We start from the raw sequence: 19971 nt of genomic DNA, 5'->3' as shown, positions 1-19971 counted from the left end.
GAGTTCAACAGGTGTAACTTCCCTGGACAATGAATAAAACGTTGTGAGGGAAATTGCCCTCACACCCTGACTGATGCCTCCAGCAAGGTGTAGAAAGTTGTATTCCAGCAGGTGATGTGATTCAACAAATTCCTTAGCATAACAAGTATAATTTCCCCATAAGCTTGTTGTGCCTTAATAAAAATGTCAGACTTGAGAATGGAGCTAGTTAAATAAAAATGACTACTGATGAGAAGCTAAGTTGATTTATTATTATTATTACAAATATAATTACAATTAAGCCGAGGCCATTTTTGGTACATGACAAACATATTTCCTCCGTGTGTAGAGCATACAAGTAATACATAAATGTATTCCACACTGAACAAATCCTTTTTAAAACTTTAAAAGTTAATACATTAGCTTATTAAAATTTGAATACAGTACATATTTCTGGTCATGAGTTCTTTGGGTTTCTTCTCATGGCCAACAAGGTACTTGATTCCATGTCACCATTTTCCTTGCCTACAGTAGTGATGGTTTGACACAGACTTGTAAAATAAGACTGTATGCTACACAACTGTATAATGTAGTGAGCCTGCATCACAAAATATAAAAGTACATGTAAGGAATATATAACTATATCTTGACTATATCCATAAATGGCTTGAAGCAGGTATTACATTTACTTTTAAATGCCATTTATATCATGGACTGTTGAATGCTATGTGAATTTAAAAAAGGAAAAATACATTTTTTAAGACTCTAAATGTTGATGTCCTAATGTTGTCTATTAAAAAAATTGATTTCTAAATGAGCAACCAAGTACATTAGAAAAAGAGTCAAGAGTAGTGCCATAGAATTGCTTATTTCCTATAGTCATTCTGAATTTAATGCTATTAAAAAATGCTATTTGGATTTTGTTTTCTGCACTGCCTACAATCCAAGTTATTAAAATTTAAAACCATATGAGAGCCTTTATGAAGATCCTGAATTGTATTTCTCATTAGAGGAAAAGAAATGGCTTGGTGAGTCATGTCCCCAGACTTCTATAGAAGAGAAAGCAGAAGACCGTTGTCAGTCATTTTAAAAGTTAAAACTCAGCACTTACGTGAATTTAGATGAGCTTAGGAGAGGATTTTTACGGGCTTGTGTTCCTCTGAGCATCCTGAGGGCAGTGAGAAGACTTCTGATCTTCTAAACAAAAATCACTATCAAATGGATTTATTAAAGAGCTATGCAGAACAAACTGCCATCATACGTGTGCAGCTACAATTGGCTTCCATGGGAATTATAAATGGCTCTAGCTGAGGGCACATTCAATTGATTTGGAATAAAACAATATAAGGCTTGTAACAAATATACAAAAAACTAAAATCAATGAGTAACTCCAATATGCAGAATCAGTTTATATTCTTTATGTTACAGTTTGCTTGTAGAATTTGTGTATTTTCTTTTTTAACACTCTGAAAATTCCAGCATTTTCAGAGAAAATAAAATACAGGCTCTTGGCAAATACCTGTGAACAAATGAATGAAGAAAGGGGATGGAGGCCACTTCTGCAGTAGCCTTCCATCAAAGATGATGTTTTGTCTTGAAGCTAGTGCATCTATTTTTAAAGCTCATTTAATTTCTCACACACTCGTGATTTGTGTATTGACTTAAAAGCTGGCTTTATCATCCATGTCATTACCAATCAGACAAAAAAAAAAATCTATCCAAGCACCCACAGGATGCACAGATCTGTCTCTGAAACGGTATCACAGCACTAATTTGTGAGACTAGGAGGACATTTTTTATAAGAAGCTATAGTACATTGAGAAAGGAGTATTGCAATTTTTCTGGAAGGAAAAATTGCTAAATCCTGCAGCCAACTCCTCAAAGAAGCCACAAAATTACCTTTCAAGATTTTTGAGCATCAAACCCTTAAAGTCTAGAATTTATGGGGCCAGCAGTATACTAAAATTACACAACTCTAACACATATCTAGGACTCAGTGAAGATGGTCTTCAGATTTTTATGTTCTAAGTAAGTTATTTAAAAGTAAAAAATGAAAAAATTTAGAATGTATTTGAAATAGTCTTAAGTAGCAATCCTATGACAATTACAACAACTGCAGTTTCAAACACCAAGGCTTGAATGTACAACTTCACAATATGATGATCTCAAAACATGTGATCAAAAACTTTGGGCAAGAACTTCTTTCATAAATTCTTCTAGGACAGCCACCACGTTTTTGGCTTCAGGCATTTCTTCATGTTCCACTTTAACAATCTTCAAAAGGATATCTCCACTACCACAGTTCTTTAGAAACATGTAACATTTAAACAGAGCATAATGATTCATTTCTGCCTGTCGGATAAATCTCTTCAAATTATTCGTGTCTTGTATGGCCTAGAAAAAGATTACCCAGTTAAATATATGTTTATATACTTGAGAAAATAATGAAGCCTGAAAAATATCTCCTATTCAGCTGAGAGCCTGACATATGTTGCTGAGATGTTTCCTTTTTTTTTTTTTTTTTTTTGAATATTTGCATCATTCTTATTACTAATATGCTTTGCCCTTGGGAGAACACAATTTCTTTTTTTTATTAATATTTTTATTTATTTATTCATCAGAGACACAGAGAGGGAGGCAGAGACATAGGCAAAGGGAGAAGCAGGCTCCATGCAGGGAGCCCGACGTGGAACTTGATCCCGGGACTCCAGGATCACGACCTGAGCCAAAGGCAGGAGCTCAACTGCTGAGCCACCCAGGCTTCCCCACAGTTTCTTATACAAAGTAAAAATACTTTTAAAATCTCCTAAATAAAGTAATAACACTCCTCTCCATCAGAATTTTGAACCCTTAGGCACTGAGCCATTTTTTCGGTGCTTTCCAACTAAGATACGTCACAAATTAGAAGACTGATGTCCCTGAGATACAGGCAAGCATTCAAACAAATTAATTGGAAATGCAATGATATATATATGCAGAAGCTCCTGAAAAATATAAAGTAAATGCCTTCTGGGAATTCTAGTTTTGAGAACGTCGTATTTAATAGACATCACAGCTGTAAAGCAGATTTGTTACTCTGTCACTGGTACTAATTAAAATTCAGACAAAAATATGTGTGGCATTTGGCACATAGCCAATTAATTACCTTTAGCTTAAAGTTCTCCAGTACTTGTCGAAAAAGAAAAGGGTTACCTCCTTCAGTGCCATTCAAAAAAGCCTGCATCCAGTCCTCACAAAACCGGTTGCTTCCTATGAAATATTTTAGAAAAATTAAATAAATAAAACTGAAATCCTACAAAGTATAAAACATTTATTCTTTCTTTTTGTTATTTATGTATTTTTAACTGAGGTGTAATTGACATATATTAGTTTCAGGTGTACACCAGATATATCCATTGTGATTTTCTTTCTTTCTTGGTAAAAACATTTACAGTGAATTAGTTAATTTTTTAAAAGACTTATTTATTTATTTGAGGGAGAGACAGAGAGAGAGCAAGCACATTCAAGCGGGGGGAGGGGCGGGGGAGAGAGAATCTCAAGCAGACTCTCTGCTGAGCGAGGAGCCAGATGTAGGGCTTGATCTCATGACCCTAAAATCATGAGCCCAAATCAAGACTGAACCACCTAGTCACCCCACTTACAGTGAATTATTTAAGACTTCTATAATAGTCTAAAAAAATAGTCTATTCACCACCTGGCTAAGAAATGACCAATGGTTGAAGCCCTGAGTGTGTCTTCCCGATCATATCCCCTCTCCTTTCCCATCAGAAAAGATTTTCATTCCCATGTATTTCTTTCAACTTCTATTACATACTTTTTTTTTTTTAATCTCTAAGGCCTATATAGTATTACATTTGTTAAAACTTTGTGTTTTTAATGGCTGTTTCAAAATAGTACGTTTTTGGTCTATACTGAGGCATGTAGCTCTAGTTCGTGCATTTTCGCTGCTATATAGGAGGGACTCTATTGTATGAATATAGTAGTTTTTCAGTTTTCTTGTTGATAGACATTTGCTTCCATTCTTTGCTATTTCAAACAATGGCTTTATGAATATTTCTGAACTTATCTCCTTACATACACATGTAAGAGTTTCTCTATATACACAGGAGTGGAATTGCTAGGCATGATGGGATATCTGTGGTTCTAGAATTAATACTGTTTTTGGTGAGTCTGAGATAAATATGTACCAGTAAAAGGCAGGAGAGATAAGTTTGCATCATGTGTTCTCAGTGCAAAAACAGACTCACAACAGTGCCAGGGAGGCTGCCTCAGGGGTTATGGCTCACCTGCATTGTAGAACTGAGGCTGGGAGCCACTGCAATCGATGACCACAGATTTATGTGGCTCCTCCGTCATGGCCATGCACAAAGACGTCATGGTGCCTTCATGAATAAGGCCTTGAAGACTGGCCACACTCAGGAACCTACCAAACACACAAGTTATTTTTCACAAACAGTATTGCAGGATAGGAGGAAGAAAGCAAATTCATTCTGCACTGGGTGATGGCTTTAAAAATGTAGTATCAGACTTGCTATGGAAAAGGTTCCCTCCTTGCAAAACTCTTCTTTACCTGTTAATGTCTCTCTTTGTTTTTTCATCTGATTCTTTAACTTCAACAGGAGTATAACTTAGAGCCTATGAGAGAAAAATAAAGCCTAATTGATACATGTATTCTAGTTTTCCTTACTGAGCAGCTACTAGATGCTAAACATCAATAACTTCCCCAATAACCACCACACTGGACGATTCTTGATGGGCACCACCCAGAAGCTCTACAGAGCCTTGTTCAGCAGCTGTCCACTGACAATCTAAAACCTGGCATTACCACCCTGGTCTCATGGGACTGTCCAGTTGCAGGTGAATTTACCTACCACATATATAAATAAAAGCCTGGCCATATACTCTAGAATTATCTGGAATTCTTCATTTTTTATCTGGACATTTTTAAAAAAGTAATCTCCCCTACAATGTGGGGCTTGAACTTTTGATCACAAGATCAAGAGATGCATGCTTTACCGATTAAGCCAGCTAGGCACCCCTATTTGGACATTTTTATATAGTTAAAAATCACTTTGGATTTTTGTTTTCCTTCTCAAATTGTTTTAGAAGTTATGCCTCTCCCAGATCACTTCAAAATTATTATTTTTAAATGTTTTATCCTAGGGGGTGTCTGGCTGGCTCACTTGATTTCAGCTCAGGTCTTGATCTGTCAGGGTTGGGAGTTCAAGCTCCACTCAAGCTGGGCATGGAGCCTACTCAAAAAAAAAAAAATAATAATAATGTTTTATCCTATTAGGAATATTTAGTATTTGCAATTCTACCTCAGTAATGGAACTTTCTAGGTCTCAGAAAACAGAATTTGGTCTGTCCTGATTGCAAGCATAGTTTGAATGAATATCGGGCAGGGGTGTGGGGAGTAATATTCAGAGAAAGTGAATAAGTCTTTAAATAATCCAAACTCTGCCAAAGTGACTCTCAATTAAAGAAATGCTTTTGTTTGGGCAATACTTACGGCATGTAGCAGAAAGGTAAGCTTCTCCTGGAAGAGAAGAACCACCCTTTGGATTGGGCATACAACATCCTCAAACCAGCTGCTCAGGTAGGATTTTATGTGATTCTCCAAGCCCCTTTCCTAGATCAAGAAAGAATGTCATCTGCTTTAATATAAGCCTTCACTTAGTGTACTTAAATTGGACAGTGAAAAGAACTGAGGATAGATACCTCCATTTTTTAAGCTACCACCAGCAACTCAAAAAAGGAATTGTAATATAACTTCCCTGAGCAGAGTGGGGATTAATCCTGTACTGAATTTAAAAAACACACTTAGAAATGTAATACATAAAATAAAGAGACCAAATAAATAGGGTTGCATGCTATTTTTTTTGCTGGGAGAAGTTGGGCATTTACATGTCCATCTCTCCCTACCACACTGTATACTTTGTGTACTTACTAGAGATTTTTTTAAAGATTTTATTTATTTATTCATAAGAGAGAGAGAGAGAGAGGCAGAGATATAGACAGGGAGAAGCAGGCTCTCAGCAAGGAACCCAGTGTGGGACTCGATCTGGATGCCAGGATCATGCCCGGAGCCAAAGGCAGATGCTCAACCACTGAGCCACCCAGAGACGTCCTGGGGAGATTTTTTTTAAAAAAGATTTTCTTTTTAAGTGATCTCTGCACTCAAAGTGGAGATCAAACTCATAACCCCGAGATCAAGAGTTGCATGCTCTACCAACTGAGCCAGCCAGGCACCCCAGAAGATATTCTTTTAATAATCCTTATCCCTCAGCACTTGGCTGTGCCTGAAACATCATGTGTGAACTTATAAAGCACCTCCTTTATAAGGAGGCTGAAGGAGTGAGACAGCTTATTCAGATTCAAATGGGATCAGAGAAGGACACATATTAACTCATCAAAGTACTCTAGCCCGCTCCAGCTGTCAGACATGCTGCCAGAAGGACATCTAAGCTTTCCAGGCTGTGGTGCTCACTGGGGACTAGTGGAAGAGCTCCACTCTGGGAGAGTAGCTCCCCTTAGACCCATTTCTCTGGCTTATTCTACTCCTATGCTATCCTTTCCTCTCCTGCAGGATCTTGTAAGCAGATGACAAGTAAAAGGAATTGTTACCAAATAAATGGGTAGTAAAGTTAGAAGAGTTATGACTTTAACAATTACTACATGCTGGATGTGTGTTTTTTTTAAAGGTAAGGATAACTTAATCAATATGGATGTATTTAATTCACCAAAGATCGACTAATAAAAAATGGAATTTTTCCCCAAATCTTTGATGTTGAGTTCAAGGACAGTCATACCATTGTAGAGCATGTCTTTGGTACCAGAGGCTGCATAAGCATTAGTTCTGTCCAAACTATAAGTCTTATGTGCCTAGAAATCAGGAAAAGAGCATCCTCTTCCTCACTTGCAATGTTACCATATACCCTGAATTTAATGGATTCAATTTTTCATGGATACAAAACATAAGAAACAGTCTTGTGAAATTTACAACAGTTACAGGACTATGTTCTCTACTTCCCTTAACCAGCACCTTCCTATTAGCCCACAAAGCTATACGTTTTTAGAATTTGGGTGTCTTTGTGTCCATCTATGATTTAATAAGTATAACGTATTTATCATCTCAGTCTTATCAACTAAAGTGATCATCTTACCTCATGGCTCATATTATTTTTTAGCCCTTGAATGTACTTGTCCAATTCAAGCCTGAAAGTATGTTCTTAAGGAAGCAATAAAGGATGAATCAAGACAGCGTTTGATTTCTCAATAGGAAACATAAAATCTCTCAAATAATGCAAACTGTAAATTAAAACATGCCAAGACAAACTGGTTGTATGAAAGTATGAAATGAAGTAAATACGTAAGGGGTAGAAAAGCTCTTTCTAGGTTGGTAGTAATACTCCTCCATTCGGCTTCCCATGTTTTCCTTCCTGATATCCTCAAAGATCAAAGAAAGGATATAGCTCAAGTCCTTTTTCAGATCCTCCTAAAAAACAGACCACGTACTCTGAAGCATTATGTTCAGAGTCCACTGTTGCTGCTTCAGGAAGCACTTTTTCTTGTTGGAAAAGACAGTAATAACAACCGACTCGGTAATCTGGAATCCTAGAAAAGACAAGACAATAAAATGTACACTTTTGCTAACTCACACATCTAGTTTTATGGACTGTCCAAACTCTGGTCATCTTGATCTGGCAATACTGTTAGGTTGCAAACTAGGTCAGAATGTCCTAGACTTCTTGGTTTACTTGAAACAGCAGAGGAAAACTATCAGGTACCATTATAGGCTTTAATGAGAGTAGCGCCTGGAATTTCAAACATGGAATTTCTTTGAGTCCTCTCTTATATGAAAAACTTATGCAAATTTTATTCTCATTCATAGTACATCCACATTTACATAAATATAAACATGTTCTCTTTTTCCCCCAAAACTTCACGAATCACTGAAGCTTCAGGCAGATGTGCCATGTTAATCCTGGGGCTTTATCTTTGGTTTGTGGCTTCATATTCCTGAGGGGGCTTGATGCCAAAATCATAATCTAAAGTAAACTATAATCAAGGGGTGTAATGGAAAGATGGCTGGAATTCAACAGAGGATACCTATGTTTTAGCCTGAATGTCATCAATATGACCAGCTTTGTGACCTTACTGTCACAAACATTTCAGTTTATTTGCTCATCTGAAAATGGAAGTAAGAGAACCTGCTCTACTGCCCCGTTATAGAAGAGAATGGCATCAAAGTTTGTGAAAGCGCTTTACAATTGTATACTAGTGTATACAATTTTAGTTTGGGTAATTAATTCTTATTTTCCAAATACAAGACTAAATAAGTATACTTAGGTGGCAGAGTCTGCCATTCAATTAATTCAATTAATTCCATTCCACAAATGTGTGTGTGTGTGTAAGACCCAGTGCAAAGAACAAAGATGAACTTTGCAAGTCTAGTGAGAGCTGATCTTTTGCAATTTCTCATCTTCTCATATTTAGCTCAGAAATAAAAAATTCAGAACACAGCACATTTTACACTTACCTCAGCTCCACAGATGCAACATTACCCAGCCCTTCAAATACTGCTCCCTTAGAAAGACGCTTAGCAATGAAACTGCGCAGCTCTGGCTCCACTTCAGATGGCAGATTAGTATCCACCAAGGAGAGGCTTGACAAATGAAAGACACATTCCTTACCAGTGGACTACTGCATTTGTACCCCATAAGTCAGAATATTACCAAAAGCCAGAATCTCTTTAAGGATTTGAAAAAGCTTTTTATGACTCCTGTTGGTGAGGCTTCTAGGTGTGTATGTCACCAAGTATGATCTATTTCATCAAACAGTTTAAAATAGTCCTATCTTTCCAGCTCATTCTCTCTAGTATTATGACTCCTCTGGGACCCCTAATCCACTGACCTTAACTTCCTTATTGCAATACCATAATGCTATTAAAACATTCCTTATATCATCCATCATCCAGTCAGTGAACATACTGTCGTATTTTACCCTACTCTGCATCCAGTGTTAAAGTTCATTCATTCATTTACTAAATTTGTATTACATGTCTACCCTAGTACCAAGGGTGCCAGGTCAGGAGACATCAATGAACCAAAGAGACAACAATCTGCTGTCCTAGAGTTTACATTCTAGTGTGTAGCAGAGGAGCTCTGAAAGGGCATTGAGGCGGGGGAAAAGGAGGATTTTAGATTTCTTTATACCCATAAGACATTTAATATTTAATGCAGTTCCCAATCAAGGAACTAAGATTAATTGCCTCTGGCTAATCACCAGGGGCACTACCAGTATTTGGATCTGCCCAGCCTTGAATGACTGAACTAGTGAGGAAAGCCAGATGAGGTTCCCAGGGGATAGGTGGGCTTGATGGTTTGCCTTGGGAAAGCTGAATGGAAATAGGGTAACCACTGATATCTACAGGACAGATGAGTGCAGAGAAGATAAAAGCACATGGGTGGGGGCTATGGTCAAGCTGTTTTTACCTGAAATCATCACCAGAGGGAGTTTCTGCATTTGTGCCAACTGGGCTTCCATCATCACTGTCCCCTCGCTGCTGTGCCAATCTGCACATCACAAAAGCAATATAACTGTCAGTCATGGGCTCTAAGTGCAGCGGAGTCCATCCCCTTCCCCGCCGGCAAGCACGGGGTGGGGGGTAGGGGGTGGGGGGGTGAAAGTCAACTGGAAATGCTGCAAGGTAGAAGTGCATGGATCCTCCATTCCTACCTTCACAATAGGGAAAACCCATGAAACGGTGCTGACAAGAGCCCCTTCGCTCTCCGGGCCCTCTAAAAGGTGGAGGAAAGGCTAAATTAAATACCAACAAGAGTCAAGGAAATTTCCGCTAAAAACCAAACTTTCCAGGGCCAAAAGAGCCCCAGAAATGTCTGCCCCGACCAAGGAAAAGGAGGCAGCGAGAACGGAGGATAATCAGAGGGTGGGGTGGAGGTGTGGATGCTTGGGGCCAAGAGGAGAAAGTGGGGCGATAATGACAGGAAAGGACGGGGGTGGAAAGTGACATTAATGAGTGCGCGAGGCGCTGTGCCAAACAAGGGCATGGGGCGACCGGTAGGGGTTGAGAGGACGCGGGGGACAGCTGGAGGGCAGGGGCGTGGGAGTGCCGAGGAATCCAGGGCGCTGGCCCGGGAGAAGGGCTTGAGGCCAGAGACCAGGTAGCTGGGAGGGGGAAAAGAAGGCCCTGGCGAACGCCGAGGGTGGGATGCGGGGCCGGGATGCGGGGCCGGGATGCGGGGCCGGGATGCGGGGCCGGGATGCGGGGCCGGGATGCGGGGCGGGGCGGGGCTACAGGGACGGCCCGGCGCTGCACCTGCTTCCGCGGTAGTTGTAGAGACAATAGTGGCTGCTGGGCGGCGGCTCGAGCCTTCGCTCCTCGGCGGAGCCTCCCTCCTCGCTGCTCTCTAGCTCCTTTTCATCCCCGTCGAGAGATTCCTGCAAGGAGGGGAGCATCGCGGCGGCGGCCTCCGAGCGGCCCTGTGCTCCCGCCAAATCGCTCCCCCGCTGCCGTACAGTCCTCCGAGGCCGGGCTCGTGCGGCTCCCAGCGCTCGCGCACCTGCGTTCCGCCGGCCTCCCGGAGTAGCAGGCCAGGAAGCTGGCGGGCTGGCCTGGGAGGTGGGGAGGTGGGGGGGTGAGGGGTGTCTCCCCGCACGGGCTCGTGGGCGCGCCCAATTACCTCCCGCAGGATCTTCTACCATTTCTCTTTTGACTCCTTTGCTCTTCTGGCTATTGTCTAAGACGTCTAGGAGACGTAATAAACATGGTGCCATTAGCCAGCCGCATGGAAAAGGATGAATCTGCCCTCCTACCATCCACTCACGTGCACCAGTTTGATAAAAGATCCAAGAATTTATTTTTAAAGATTTATTTATTTGAGAAAGAGGGAGCGCGCCCACACACAAACGGGGAGGGACAGAGGAGGAGATAAGCAGACTCCCCGCCAAGCGCCGAGCCTGACCTGGGGCGTGACCCCAGGACTCCATTTCCTGACTTGAGCCAAAAATCAAGAGTCAGAGGCCCAAATGACTGAGCCACCCAGGCACTCCAAAAGATGTAAGAATTTAAAATGCCCCATCCCAGGTTTTTGAAGATTCTTGAAGAAGGCCTTTCTAAATATTTAAAATACTTAGAAGCTACACGAGAGGGCCACCTGGGTGGCTCTGGTTGAGGGTCTGCCTTTGGCTCAGCTCATGATCCCGGGGTACTGGGATCGAATTCCGATAGGGCTCCCCACAGGCAGCCTACTTCTCTCTCTGCCTCTTATGAATAAATAAAATCTTAAAAGCCACATGGGGAAAGATTAATAAATCTAAGTAAAAACTAAACACTTCTTTTTTAAAAAAAAATATTTTATAGTATATCCCATGGGGAGCCCTATGTGGGACTCAATCCTAGCTTTGGGGATCAAGCTCTGAGCCAAGGGCAGACACCCAACCGCTGACCCACCCAGGCATCCCAAAACTAAACACTTCTGTGTAGCCTAAAGTCAAAACACAAATGACCAACTAGGAAAAATATTTGCCACATATATTTTTTTAAAGATTTGGGGCTCAATCCCAGGACCCTAAGATCATGACCTGAGCCGAAGGCAGACGCTCAACGGACTGAGACACCCAGGCTCCCCTAGATTTCATTTTTAAAAATAATCTCTACATTCAACATGGGGATTGAACTCATAACCCCAAGATCAAGGGTTGCATGTTCTACCAACTAAGCCAGCCAGGTGCCCCAATGTACACGGTTTAGAAAAAAATTTGAAAATGTCTATCAGTATTTTAAATTCACATACCCTTTGTCTATCAGTGCAACACCAGGACATCATTAAATGGATACATTCATGTAAGTGTGAAAATAGGAGCCCAAAAATATTCCTTGCAGCACGGTTTGTTTTTTTTTTAATATATAAAAAGGGTTGGTTTATTGTAGTTCAAATACATAAACTGAACATTCAAACATGGCACGGTTTATGATGAAAAACTAGATCCAATCTGAATGCTGGTCAATAGAGGACTGATTCCATAAGTTTTTTTTTTTAATTTTTATTTATTTATGATAGTCACAGAGAGAGGCAGAGCATAGGCAGAGGGAGAAGCAGGCTCCATGCACCGGGAGCCCGACGTGGGATTCAATCCTGGGTCTCCAGGATCACGCCCTGGGCCAAAGGCAGGCGCCAAACCGCTGCGCCACCCAGGGATCCCTGATTCCATAAGTTTTTTTTTTTTTTTTGATTCCATAAGTTTTAGTAGACATGCAGTGATAGAATAATGACACTCCCCCCACCCTGCCAAGATGGCCACATCCTAATCTCTGGAACCTGAAAATACGTTACCTCGCATACAAAAGAGACTCTTCAGGTGTGATTATAGTAAGGAACTTAAAATGGGATAATTAGGGACTCCTGGGTGGCTTAGTGGTTGTGCATCTGCCTTCCGCTCAGGTTGTGATCCCAGGGTCCTGGGATTGAGTCCTGCATCAGGCTCCCCATAGGGAGCCTGCTTCTCTTTCTGCCTAAGTCTCTGCTTCTTTTTCTGTATCTCTCATGAGTAAATAAAATCTTAAAAAAAGAAAAGGGAGACATATCTTGGATTATCCAAGTAGGCCCAATGTAACCATAAAAATCTCTCTAAAAAGGCAGGAAATCAGAGGAGAAGACAATTGTGATATATAGAGACTGAAGTGATTTGGGATCACAAGCCAAGGAATTTAGGCAACCTCTAGAAGCTAGAAAGGCAATAGATGATTCTCCCCAAGAGCCTGCTGAAGGAATACAGGCCTGCCAACACATTCCAGACTTCTGGTCTCCAGGATTGTTATATAATAAATTTGTGGTTAATTTTGTTACCACAGCAATAAGAAATTAACACACCTGTATACCAGAGGACTTTACAGCTATTAAAAGAATGAATTGGAATATATGCACATATAGGAAGACAATCCAGTATTTAAGTTTTTTCCTGGCAACACAATTGAAAGAGCCAAAGCATGCACACAGGGAAAGGCAAAATGTAATCACTGCCAAGAAAGTAATGGAGAGTTAGGGTGATCTTACACAATCTCATTATTGGCTTCTTGACCATCTGTGAACATAAACCGAGGACATTAGTCTTTGCAAATTAGTCTATCAACTGCCAACAGCAATAGTATCAGTATAGCATTTATATTTTATTTTATTTATCTTTTAAAAGATTTTATTTATTCATGAGAGACAGAGAGAGGAAGAGACACAGGCAGAGGGAGAAGCAGGCTCCATGCAGGGAGCCTGATGTGAGACTCGATCCCAGGTCTCCAGGATCATGCCCTGGGCTGAAGGCGGTGCTAAATCGCTGAGCCACCCAGGGTGCCCTAACATTTATATTTTAATAGTTATCATTTATTTAGCAGTAACCATGGGCCAGGAGATTTGTGTATTTTATATCATTTATCCTTGGACCAACTCTGTAAGACGGGTTTATCTTCATTTTATAGATGAGAAGAAAATGGAGGCTCAGTCAATATGTGATCAATCTATAATCTTTTTTAAAGATTTATTTGAGAGAGAAAGAGCAAGTGCACAAATGTGGGGTGGAGCTGGGGGCGGAGGGAGCGGGGAGGGGAGAAGCAGACTCCTGACCGAGCAGGGAGCACCATGTAGGACTGGATCCCAGGACTCTTGAGATCATGACCTGAGCTGAAGGCAGATACTTAACCTACTGAGCCACCCGGGCGCCTTGATCAACCTATAACTTTTACTGCTGTCTTATTTTTTAAAGATTGTATTTATTTATTCATGAGAAACAGAGAGAGAGGCAGAGACACAGGCAGAGGGAGAAGCAGACCCCGCCAGAGGCAGCCGGATGCTGGACTCCATTCTGGAACTCCAGAATCACGCCCTGAGCCACCCCAGCGTCCCTGTTACTTTATATTGTGTTCTTCTGCTTGGGTCTTGGAAACAATTGTAAGAAAAAGGCCCTGTTGTGTGATGCACAGAGGCCTTCATAATTTAGCCTCTACCTGCTCCTTTTGCCTTCGTTTCTTATCACCCTCTCCCTTGCTAGCTCTGTCCTGGTCCCATTTCAAGGGGTTTCCCAAACAGGTCCCTTTTTACCCCCACACCCCTACCCCACCCCCCCGCAGCGTAGCAGTCTAAATTTACGCCTCTCTCTGTCTGGAATGCCCCCAGATAGCTGCATGTCTTTCTCCTTCGAATCAGTTTTCTTCACAGATGTTACGTCCTCAGAGCGAGAGTCAGAAACGCCCTACACAACCCACATCCCACACAAACCTCTGCCATCATCCCAGCAAGACTGTCCCGTCCCCTTCTACTGTTCAGCTCTTCTTCAGGACCCTCAGCACTCCCGACATTACGTCAGGATTATTCACTGTCTGCCTCCATCACCGCTCTAGGGTCTCATGCTGAGGTACTGGGGGTCCAGGACTTTACTTTTTCTTTGTGGGGGATGGCGGGAATGGGGCGGGGTGGGTAACCGAATGACACAGTTCAGACCCTCACGAGATGCTGCTGCCGGTGAATAGCTGGACTTCTTCCATTCCAGCCTGGATTCCTCTTCTTCCTCCCTGGAATTATCATCTCTTGCCGCCAGCCAGCGCCGTGAGCTCCGGCTCTATCTCAGGCGCCCAGCCTCAAAGACGTGCACTTTTTGCTCCTTCTGTGAGATTCTGTCTCTTCCACTTCCCTCTCAGAAGACCTTTCTTTTTCTTTTCTTTTTTTTTTTTTTTAAAGATTTTTATCCATTTATTCATGAGAGACACACAGAGAGCGAGGCAGAGACACAGGCAGAGGGAGAAGCAGGCTCCATGCAGAAGCCCGATGCGGGACTCGATCCCGGGACTCCAGGATCAGGCCCTGGACCGAAGGCGGGCGCGAAACCGCTGAGCCACCCAGGGATCCCCTCAGAAGACCTTTCTTATCACTCCCAGTGGCCGCCAGGACCCCGCTGGGGGCTCCCCTCCGGAGGTCTGCAACACTTTGTATTTCCCCCATTCACGGCCTCGGTTACTCCTCTGCCACCCATCTCCGAATTACAAAGCGGAGGCTGCCGTTTCTTTAACTTCACCCGTAACAAGCAAATGCCCAACACTTACTACATCAACGATTCATCCGGGCAATGAAACGAAAGTTAAAAGTTGGGCTCTCTGTCTCATTATTCATGATTTGTAGTCTGTCCTTAATGACCCTAACCGCCTTTCCAGGCTTTGTTTCGTTTTTTTGTTTTTTTTTTTTTTTCTTCTTCAATTGGCGGGTGTCTCGGCGGCGTTCCTCAGGCGCCTGCCCCCTTACAAAGGAAACCCGAGGGATCACCAAGCGCCACCACGCGAGAGCCCGGATAGCTTACACCGACAAGATGGCGGCCGCACCTCAGCGGCCACGAGTCTCCACCCACTCAGGGAGGAGGCCTGCGTCATGTGACCCTTCCCGAGCCTGGCACCGCCTCCGGCCGCAGTGCCTGACGGGAGCAGAGCGGCGAACGAGGGCGTCGGCCATTTTGTGTCTGTTTCCTGTGGGACGCGGTCGTGGCCGTTGGCTCGGACGAGTGAGCGATTTTTGCCTCGTTTTTCCTGCTTGTCCCCCCCCTCCCCCCGTTTTACTTTGTCAGTAGAACGCAGTTATGGGTCGCAAAAAGAAGAAGCAGCTGAAGCCGTGGTGCTGATATCCTTTATCGGTTCGAAGTCGAGGCCGAGCGGGGGCGCCGGTTGGTGGTGGCTGGGACTGGGAGGCCTTGCTCCGGCCTGTGGCGGAGGGTGTCCGCGATCTAGGCCTCGAGGTGGGTGGCTTGGTGGCCAGAGCCGGATTTGGGAAGACTTCGCAGAAAAGGGAAGTCCCTAGGGCGAGAGGCTCTGGCAGTTGGGGGTCGTGGGGCTCCGTGACTCAGGAGGTTCTTGCTTCGGTGCTCCGTTGGACCCCGCCACCAAGGACAGTGTCCCCTAAGGATGTTCGGCCCCCCTCCGTTGTTTTGGTGCAGTTCAACAAAGGGACTTCTTTTCAGTATAATACGCTGATTGAGTACACGGAGGGTTAGGGAAGATCTTCCGGAGTCTTGTCACCCACTTTTTCCGTTCTATTGTAGATTCAGTGGTTAAAGGCTTGTGTTAGTCAACCCTGGTTTCGAAACAGCACCCCCCCCCCCTTTTTCCTTTTTTTTTTTTGGCCGGAGTTGGGGGGGAGAACTAGCTTCCGCGTCTCACCCGCTGGCGCCTTAATCTTCAAGGAGCGCTCTCAAGAGGGTGGAGTTTCTTAGGGTGTATTACCTGGCTTTGGAAGACTAAAAAAATGCTACTTATTGCTTACTAAAACGTGGCGTCTTTCTAATACTTTTTCCGGAAGCGCTAATACACCTTACATTAAAACTGATTTTACTAAGCTGTTTTGTACTTAAAAATTTCTTACAGAATTGCATTTATTTATATGCTTGTTGAAAAACGGTCACTAATTTTTTTCATGTGCTTTTAGGAAAACCTAGCTAATGAGATAAAAATGCTGTTTTATTAGTGTACGTCTCTGAGTTTTAACAGATTCTTGGCAACAAATTTGTAAAGGAGTTACAGCCTAATGGATTGTTCATACGAAATTATGTTATTCTTATCCACTATGAGCTTATTTTTGGATCTAAATAATATAAATATTCTCAAATTCCAGATATTGGGTAGATTTTTAATATTTCGATTATTTTTGTTTTCTACTTAATGTATTCTATTTTGAAATTCAGTGTGACATAAACTTGGGGATTTTTAAGCATTGAACTGTTCAGTCCACAGTGTGCTTTTTAATTGTTGAAATACCGAACGCAAAAGGCAGTTTCACTTAAATCTTTGTTAAATGTAGGGATTTGACAAAACTGTATTGCTGATTACTGAGATGTGTTCATTTGGAGGTGGTGAAGAGAGATTAAGGGTTTCCAGGAAACTTAATAGAATTACATAGCGAGATAATTCCAATTGTAGAATAAGTATCATAAGTAAAGTTTGTATAAAGTACATTTTTGTTTTTGGTTTTAACTTTTTATATTTTAACATTGCTTCTGTTCTCTTATAGGACACTTTTTTTTTTTGTAACCAGTGTCTTTACTGTTTTTTGTACCTTAACAACATTGATCAGGTATTGTAATAGAGATTTTGATGATGAGAAGATTCTTATACAGCACCAAAAAGCAAAACATTTTAAATGCCATATATGTCATAAGAAGTTGTACACAGGACCTGGTTTAGCTATTCATTGCATGCAGGTAAGAATTTTTTTTTCTGTATTTAATTTTTATTCCCTTCTTTGGAAATCCCATGGAAAAAATTTTGAATTTGACAGCTGTAGGGTTTTGTTTATTGCAAAAGATCAGATGTGGTCAGTCAGCTTTTAAAAAAACCAGACACTTTTTTAGCCATTAAGATAATTGGGAGTTTTTTTTTTTCCTTTACATTTAAGGAAAGTTTGTGTTGATAATGTTTATTTCTGAATTACTGATAATATTTTTTATCCTAGATGATCTTGGTGACAATTAAATTGAGGTCCCAAACTATCCCCTACTCTGTACTTGGGTTAAAGAACAAGGATCAGTGGCTTGAATTTTGTGGTCAGTCTGACCAGTTCTAATCCCATGAAAATTAATGCATAATTAGCTACCATTACTCACTGCCATTGAAGGATTTGTTATATTCTGTTGCCTGGGGATAGGCTTACTTCAGTTATTCCATGGACCTCTTTTGGAATGGTAACATTGGGTTTCATTTGGTAATTTCTGGTTTTCTTGAGTTTTTTCACTACTACGTAGGGAGAACTTTACAATTTATATTTTTAAAGACCTAGTAAGTGCCATTATGTCTTATTCAACGGTATTTCTTCTACTTTTGCCAATCCTAGAGCTGCCTGAATTTTTGCCTAATTGGACCCTAGAGAGATGTGAGATGAGCAAATCCCTATTCATTGGAAACTACTGTTGGTAGGAGGCAGGGAGGTAAATTAAAATAAGATGGTTCCCCAAGTTTAAAAATAATTTTATGAAAGAAAGTAAGTTTATATAGATCGTTTTCACTTCAAGTATATCATTATAACAATAGTATCCATTCAAAAATATTTTAGAAAAAAAGTATTTTAGAGCCTGCTACGTGCTAGACTCACAATTCTCCACTGTGGCAATCACTAGTTACATGGGGCTATTTAAAAGAAGTTTATTTTATTTTATTTTTTTTTAAAGATTATCTATTCATAGAGACACACACAGAGAGAGAGGCAGAGGGAGAAGCAGGCTCCGTGCAGAGAGACTGACAGTGGGACTTGATCGAGGGTCTCCAGGATCACGCCCTAGGCTGCAGGCGGCGCTAAACCGCTGCGCCACCGGGGCTGCCCTAAAAGAAGTTTAATATAAAAATTAAATATTTAACATCTCTATCACATTATAGTCATATTTCCAGTGCTCAGTCAAATGTGGCTGGTGGATGACTATTGTATTGGCTAGTTCAGTTACAGATTATTACTATTTATCACAAAAAGTTCCTATGAGAGGGCATTGTGCTAGAGGCACTATGGGTATAGCAGTGAAAAAAAATCCCCATTGTGGAATTTAGATTTATATGGTGGAAGAAAATAAACTAAATATTTAGTTTGTTTTTTGGTGGTGATTGAGAAAACTAAAACTAGGTAGGGGGCATAGGGAGGGCCACAAGGTAGGAAAGGCCTGAATGAGAAGCTGACACCTGGGGGGATCCCTGGGTGGCTCAGCGGTTTAGCGCCTGCCTTCGGCCCAGGGTGTGATCCTGGAGACCCGGGATCGAGTCCCACGTCGGGCTCCCTGCATGGAGCCTGCTTCTCCCTCTGCCTGTGTCTCTGCCTCTCTGTCTCTCATAAATAAATAAAATTGAAAAAAAAAAAGAAGCCGACATCTGAACAGAGATCTGAAAGGAAGTAAGAGAAAGCTTCCAGGGAATAGCAAATGAAAGACCCTTACATATAGGAATATTTTCATATATATATGTGTGTGTGTGTGTATTTTAATTTAATTTTTTTTTTTTTTTATTTATGATAGTCACAGAGAGAGAGAGAGGCAGAGACACAGGCAGAGGGAGAAGCAGGCTCCATGCACCGGGAGCCCGATGTGGGATTCGATCCCGGGTCTCCAGGATCGCGCCCTGGGCCAAAGGCAGGCGCCAAACCACTGCGCCACCCAGGGATCCCTGTGTGTGTGTGTGTGTGTGTGTGTATTTTAAAGATTTATTTATTTATTCAGAGAGAGAGAGAGAGAGAGAGGCAGACACACAGGCAGAGGGAGAAGCTGGCTCCATGCAGGGAGCCCGATGTGGGACTCGATCCTGGGTCTCCAGGATCACACCCCGGACTTCAGGCAGTACTAAACTGCTGCACCACCGGGGCTGCCCCTATTCTATATTAATGGAATAGGAAAAGGAAACAGTGTGCTTTATATAGGAGGTCTTACTTACTGTAGGCTGCTTTTTTAAAATTCTGAATGCAATGGGAGGTTTGAGAGAGGTACAGCATACTCGGGGTCACTTTTTTTTTTTTTTTTTTTTTAATGATTATCCTGGCTGTGGGGTTGAGATTAGGTTGCAGAGGGCAGTGAGAATACTTAGAATGACTAGAGTATTCCAGGCAAGAGGTGATGGTGACAGAGAACCAGAATTTTCTGGCAGATTAGATGTGGAGTGTAAGAAAGTGAGGAGTTACAAGATCTGAAGGTTTTTGGTTTGAGGAGTGAGAAATGAGTATCCATGGACTGAGATGTACAAAGCTACAGAAGAATTGGCTTAGAGGTGAGGATATCAGCATTGTGTTATGTTTAAAAAAATTTTTTTTAAAGATTTATTTATTTTAGAGAGAGAGTGAGTGGAGGAAGGGGCAGAGGAAAAAAATCCTCAAGCAGACAACCCGCCAAGCATGGAGTAAGGTGTTGGGGGCTCAGTCCTACAGACCCATGAGATCATGACCTGAGATGGTCCAACCAAGAGTTGGGCACTTAAAT

The 19971-nt window shown here is 41.9% G+C and overlaps 1 protein-coding gene and 1 non-coding gene across 2 annotated transcripts; one reads left to right on the top strand and one right to left on the bottom strand.

Annotated features, from left to right (window-relative positions):
• Positions 1–226: 226 nt before the first annotated feature.
• C9H17orf75 (chromosome 9 C17orf75 homolog) lies at positions 227–10527 on the bottom strand. Its single transcript, XM_038548154.1, has 10 exons — positions 10322–10527; positions 9477–9557; positions 8522–8647; positions 7453–7596; positions 7146–7203; positions 5492–5611; positions 4550–4614; positions 4266–4402; positions 3125–3228; positions 227–2373 (listed from the first exon to the last, which is right to left on the bottom strand). Exons 1-10 carry the CDS (start codon positions 10459–10461, stop codon positions 2158–2160), a joined length of 1191 nt encoding a protein of 396 aa, XP_038404082.1. The 5' UTR covers positions 10462–10527; the 3' UTR covers positions 227–2157.
• Positions 10528–15435: 4908 nt separating this feature from the next.
• Positions 15436–15532, top strand: MIR632 (microRNA mir-632). Its single transcript, NR_049511.1, has one exon. It is a non-coding gene; the product is annotated as a microRNA mir-632 (primary transcript).
• Positions 15533–19971: the final 4439 nt, after the last annotated feature.

The sequence above is a fragment of the Canis lupus genome, chromosome 9 (genome assembly GCF_011100685.1).
Source record: "Canis lupus familiaris isolate Mischka breed German Shepherd chromosome 9, alternate assembly UU_Cfam_GSD_1.0, whole genome shotgun sequence".
In the NCBI taxonomy this organism is placed as follows: domain Eukaryota; kingdom Metazoa; phylum Chordata; class Mammalia; order Carnivora; family Canidae; genus Canis; species Canis lupus.
The sequence above is the reverse complement of the archived record's forward strand: the minus strand, read 5'-3'. Positions and strand labels throughout refer to the sequence as shown.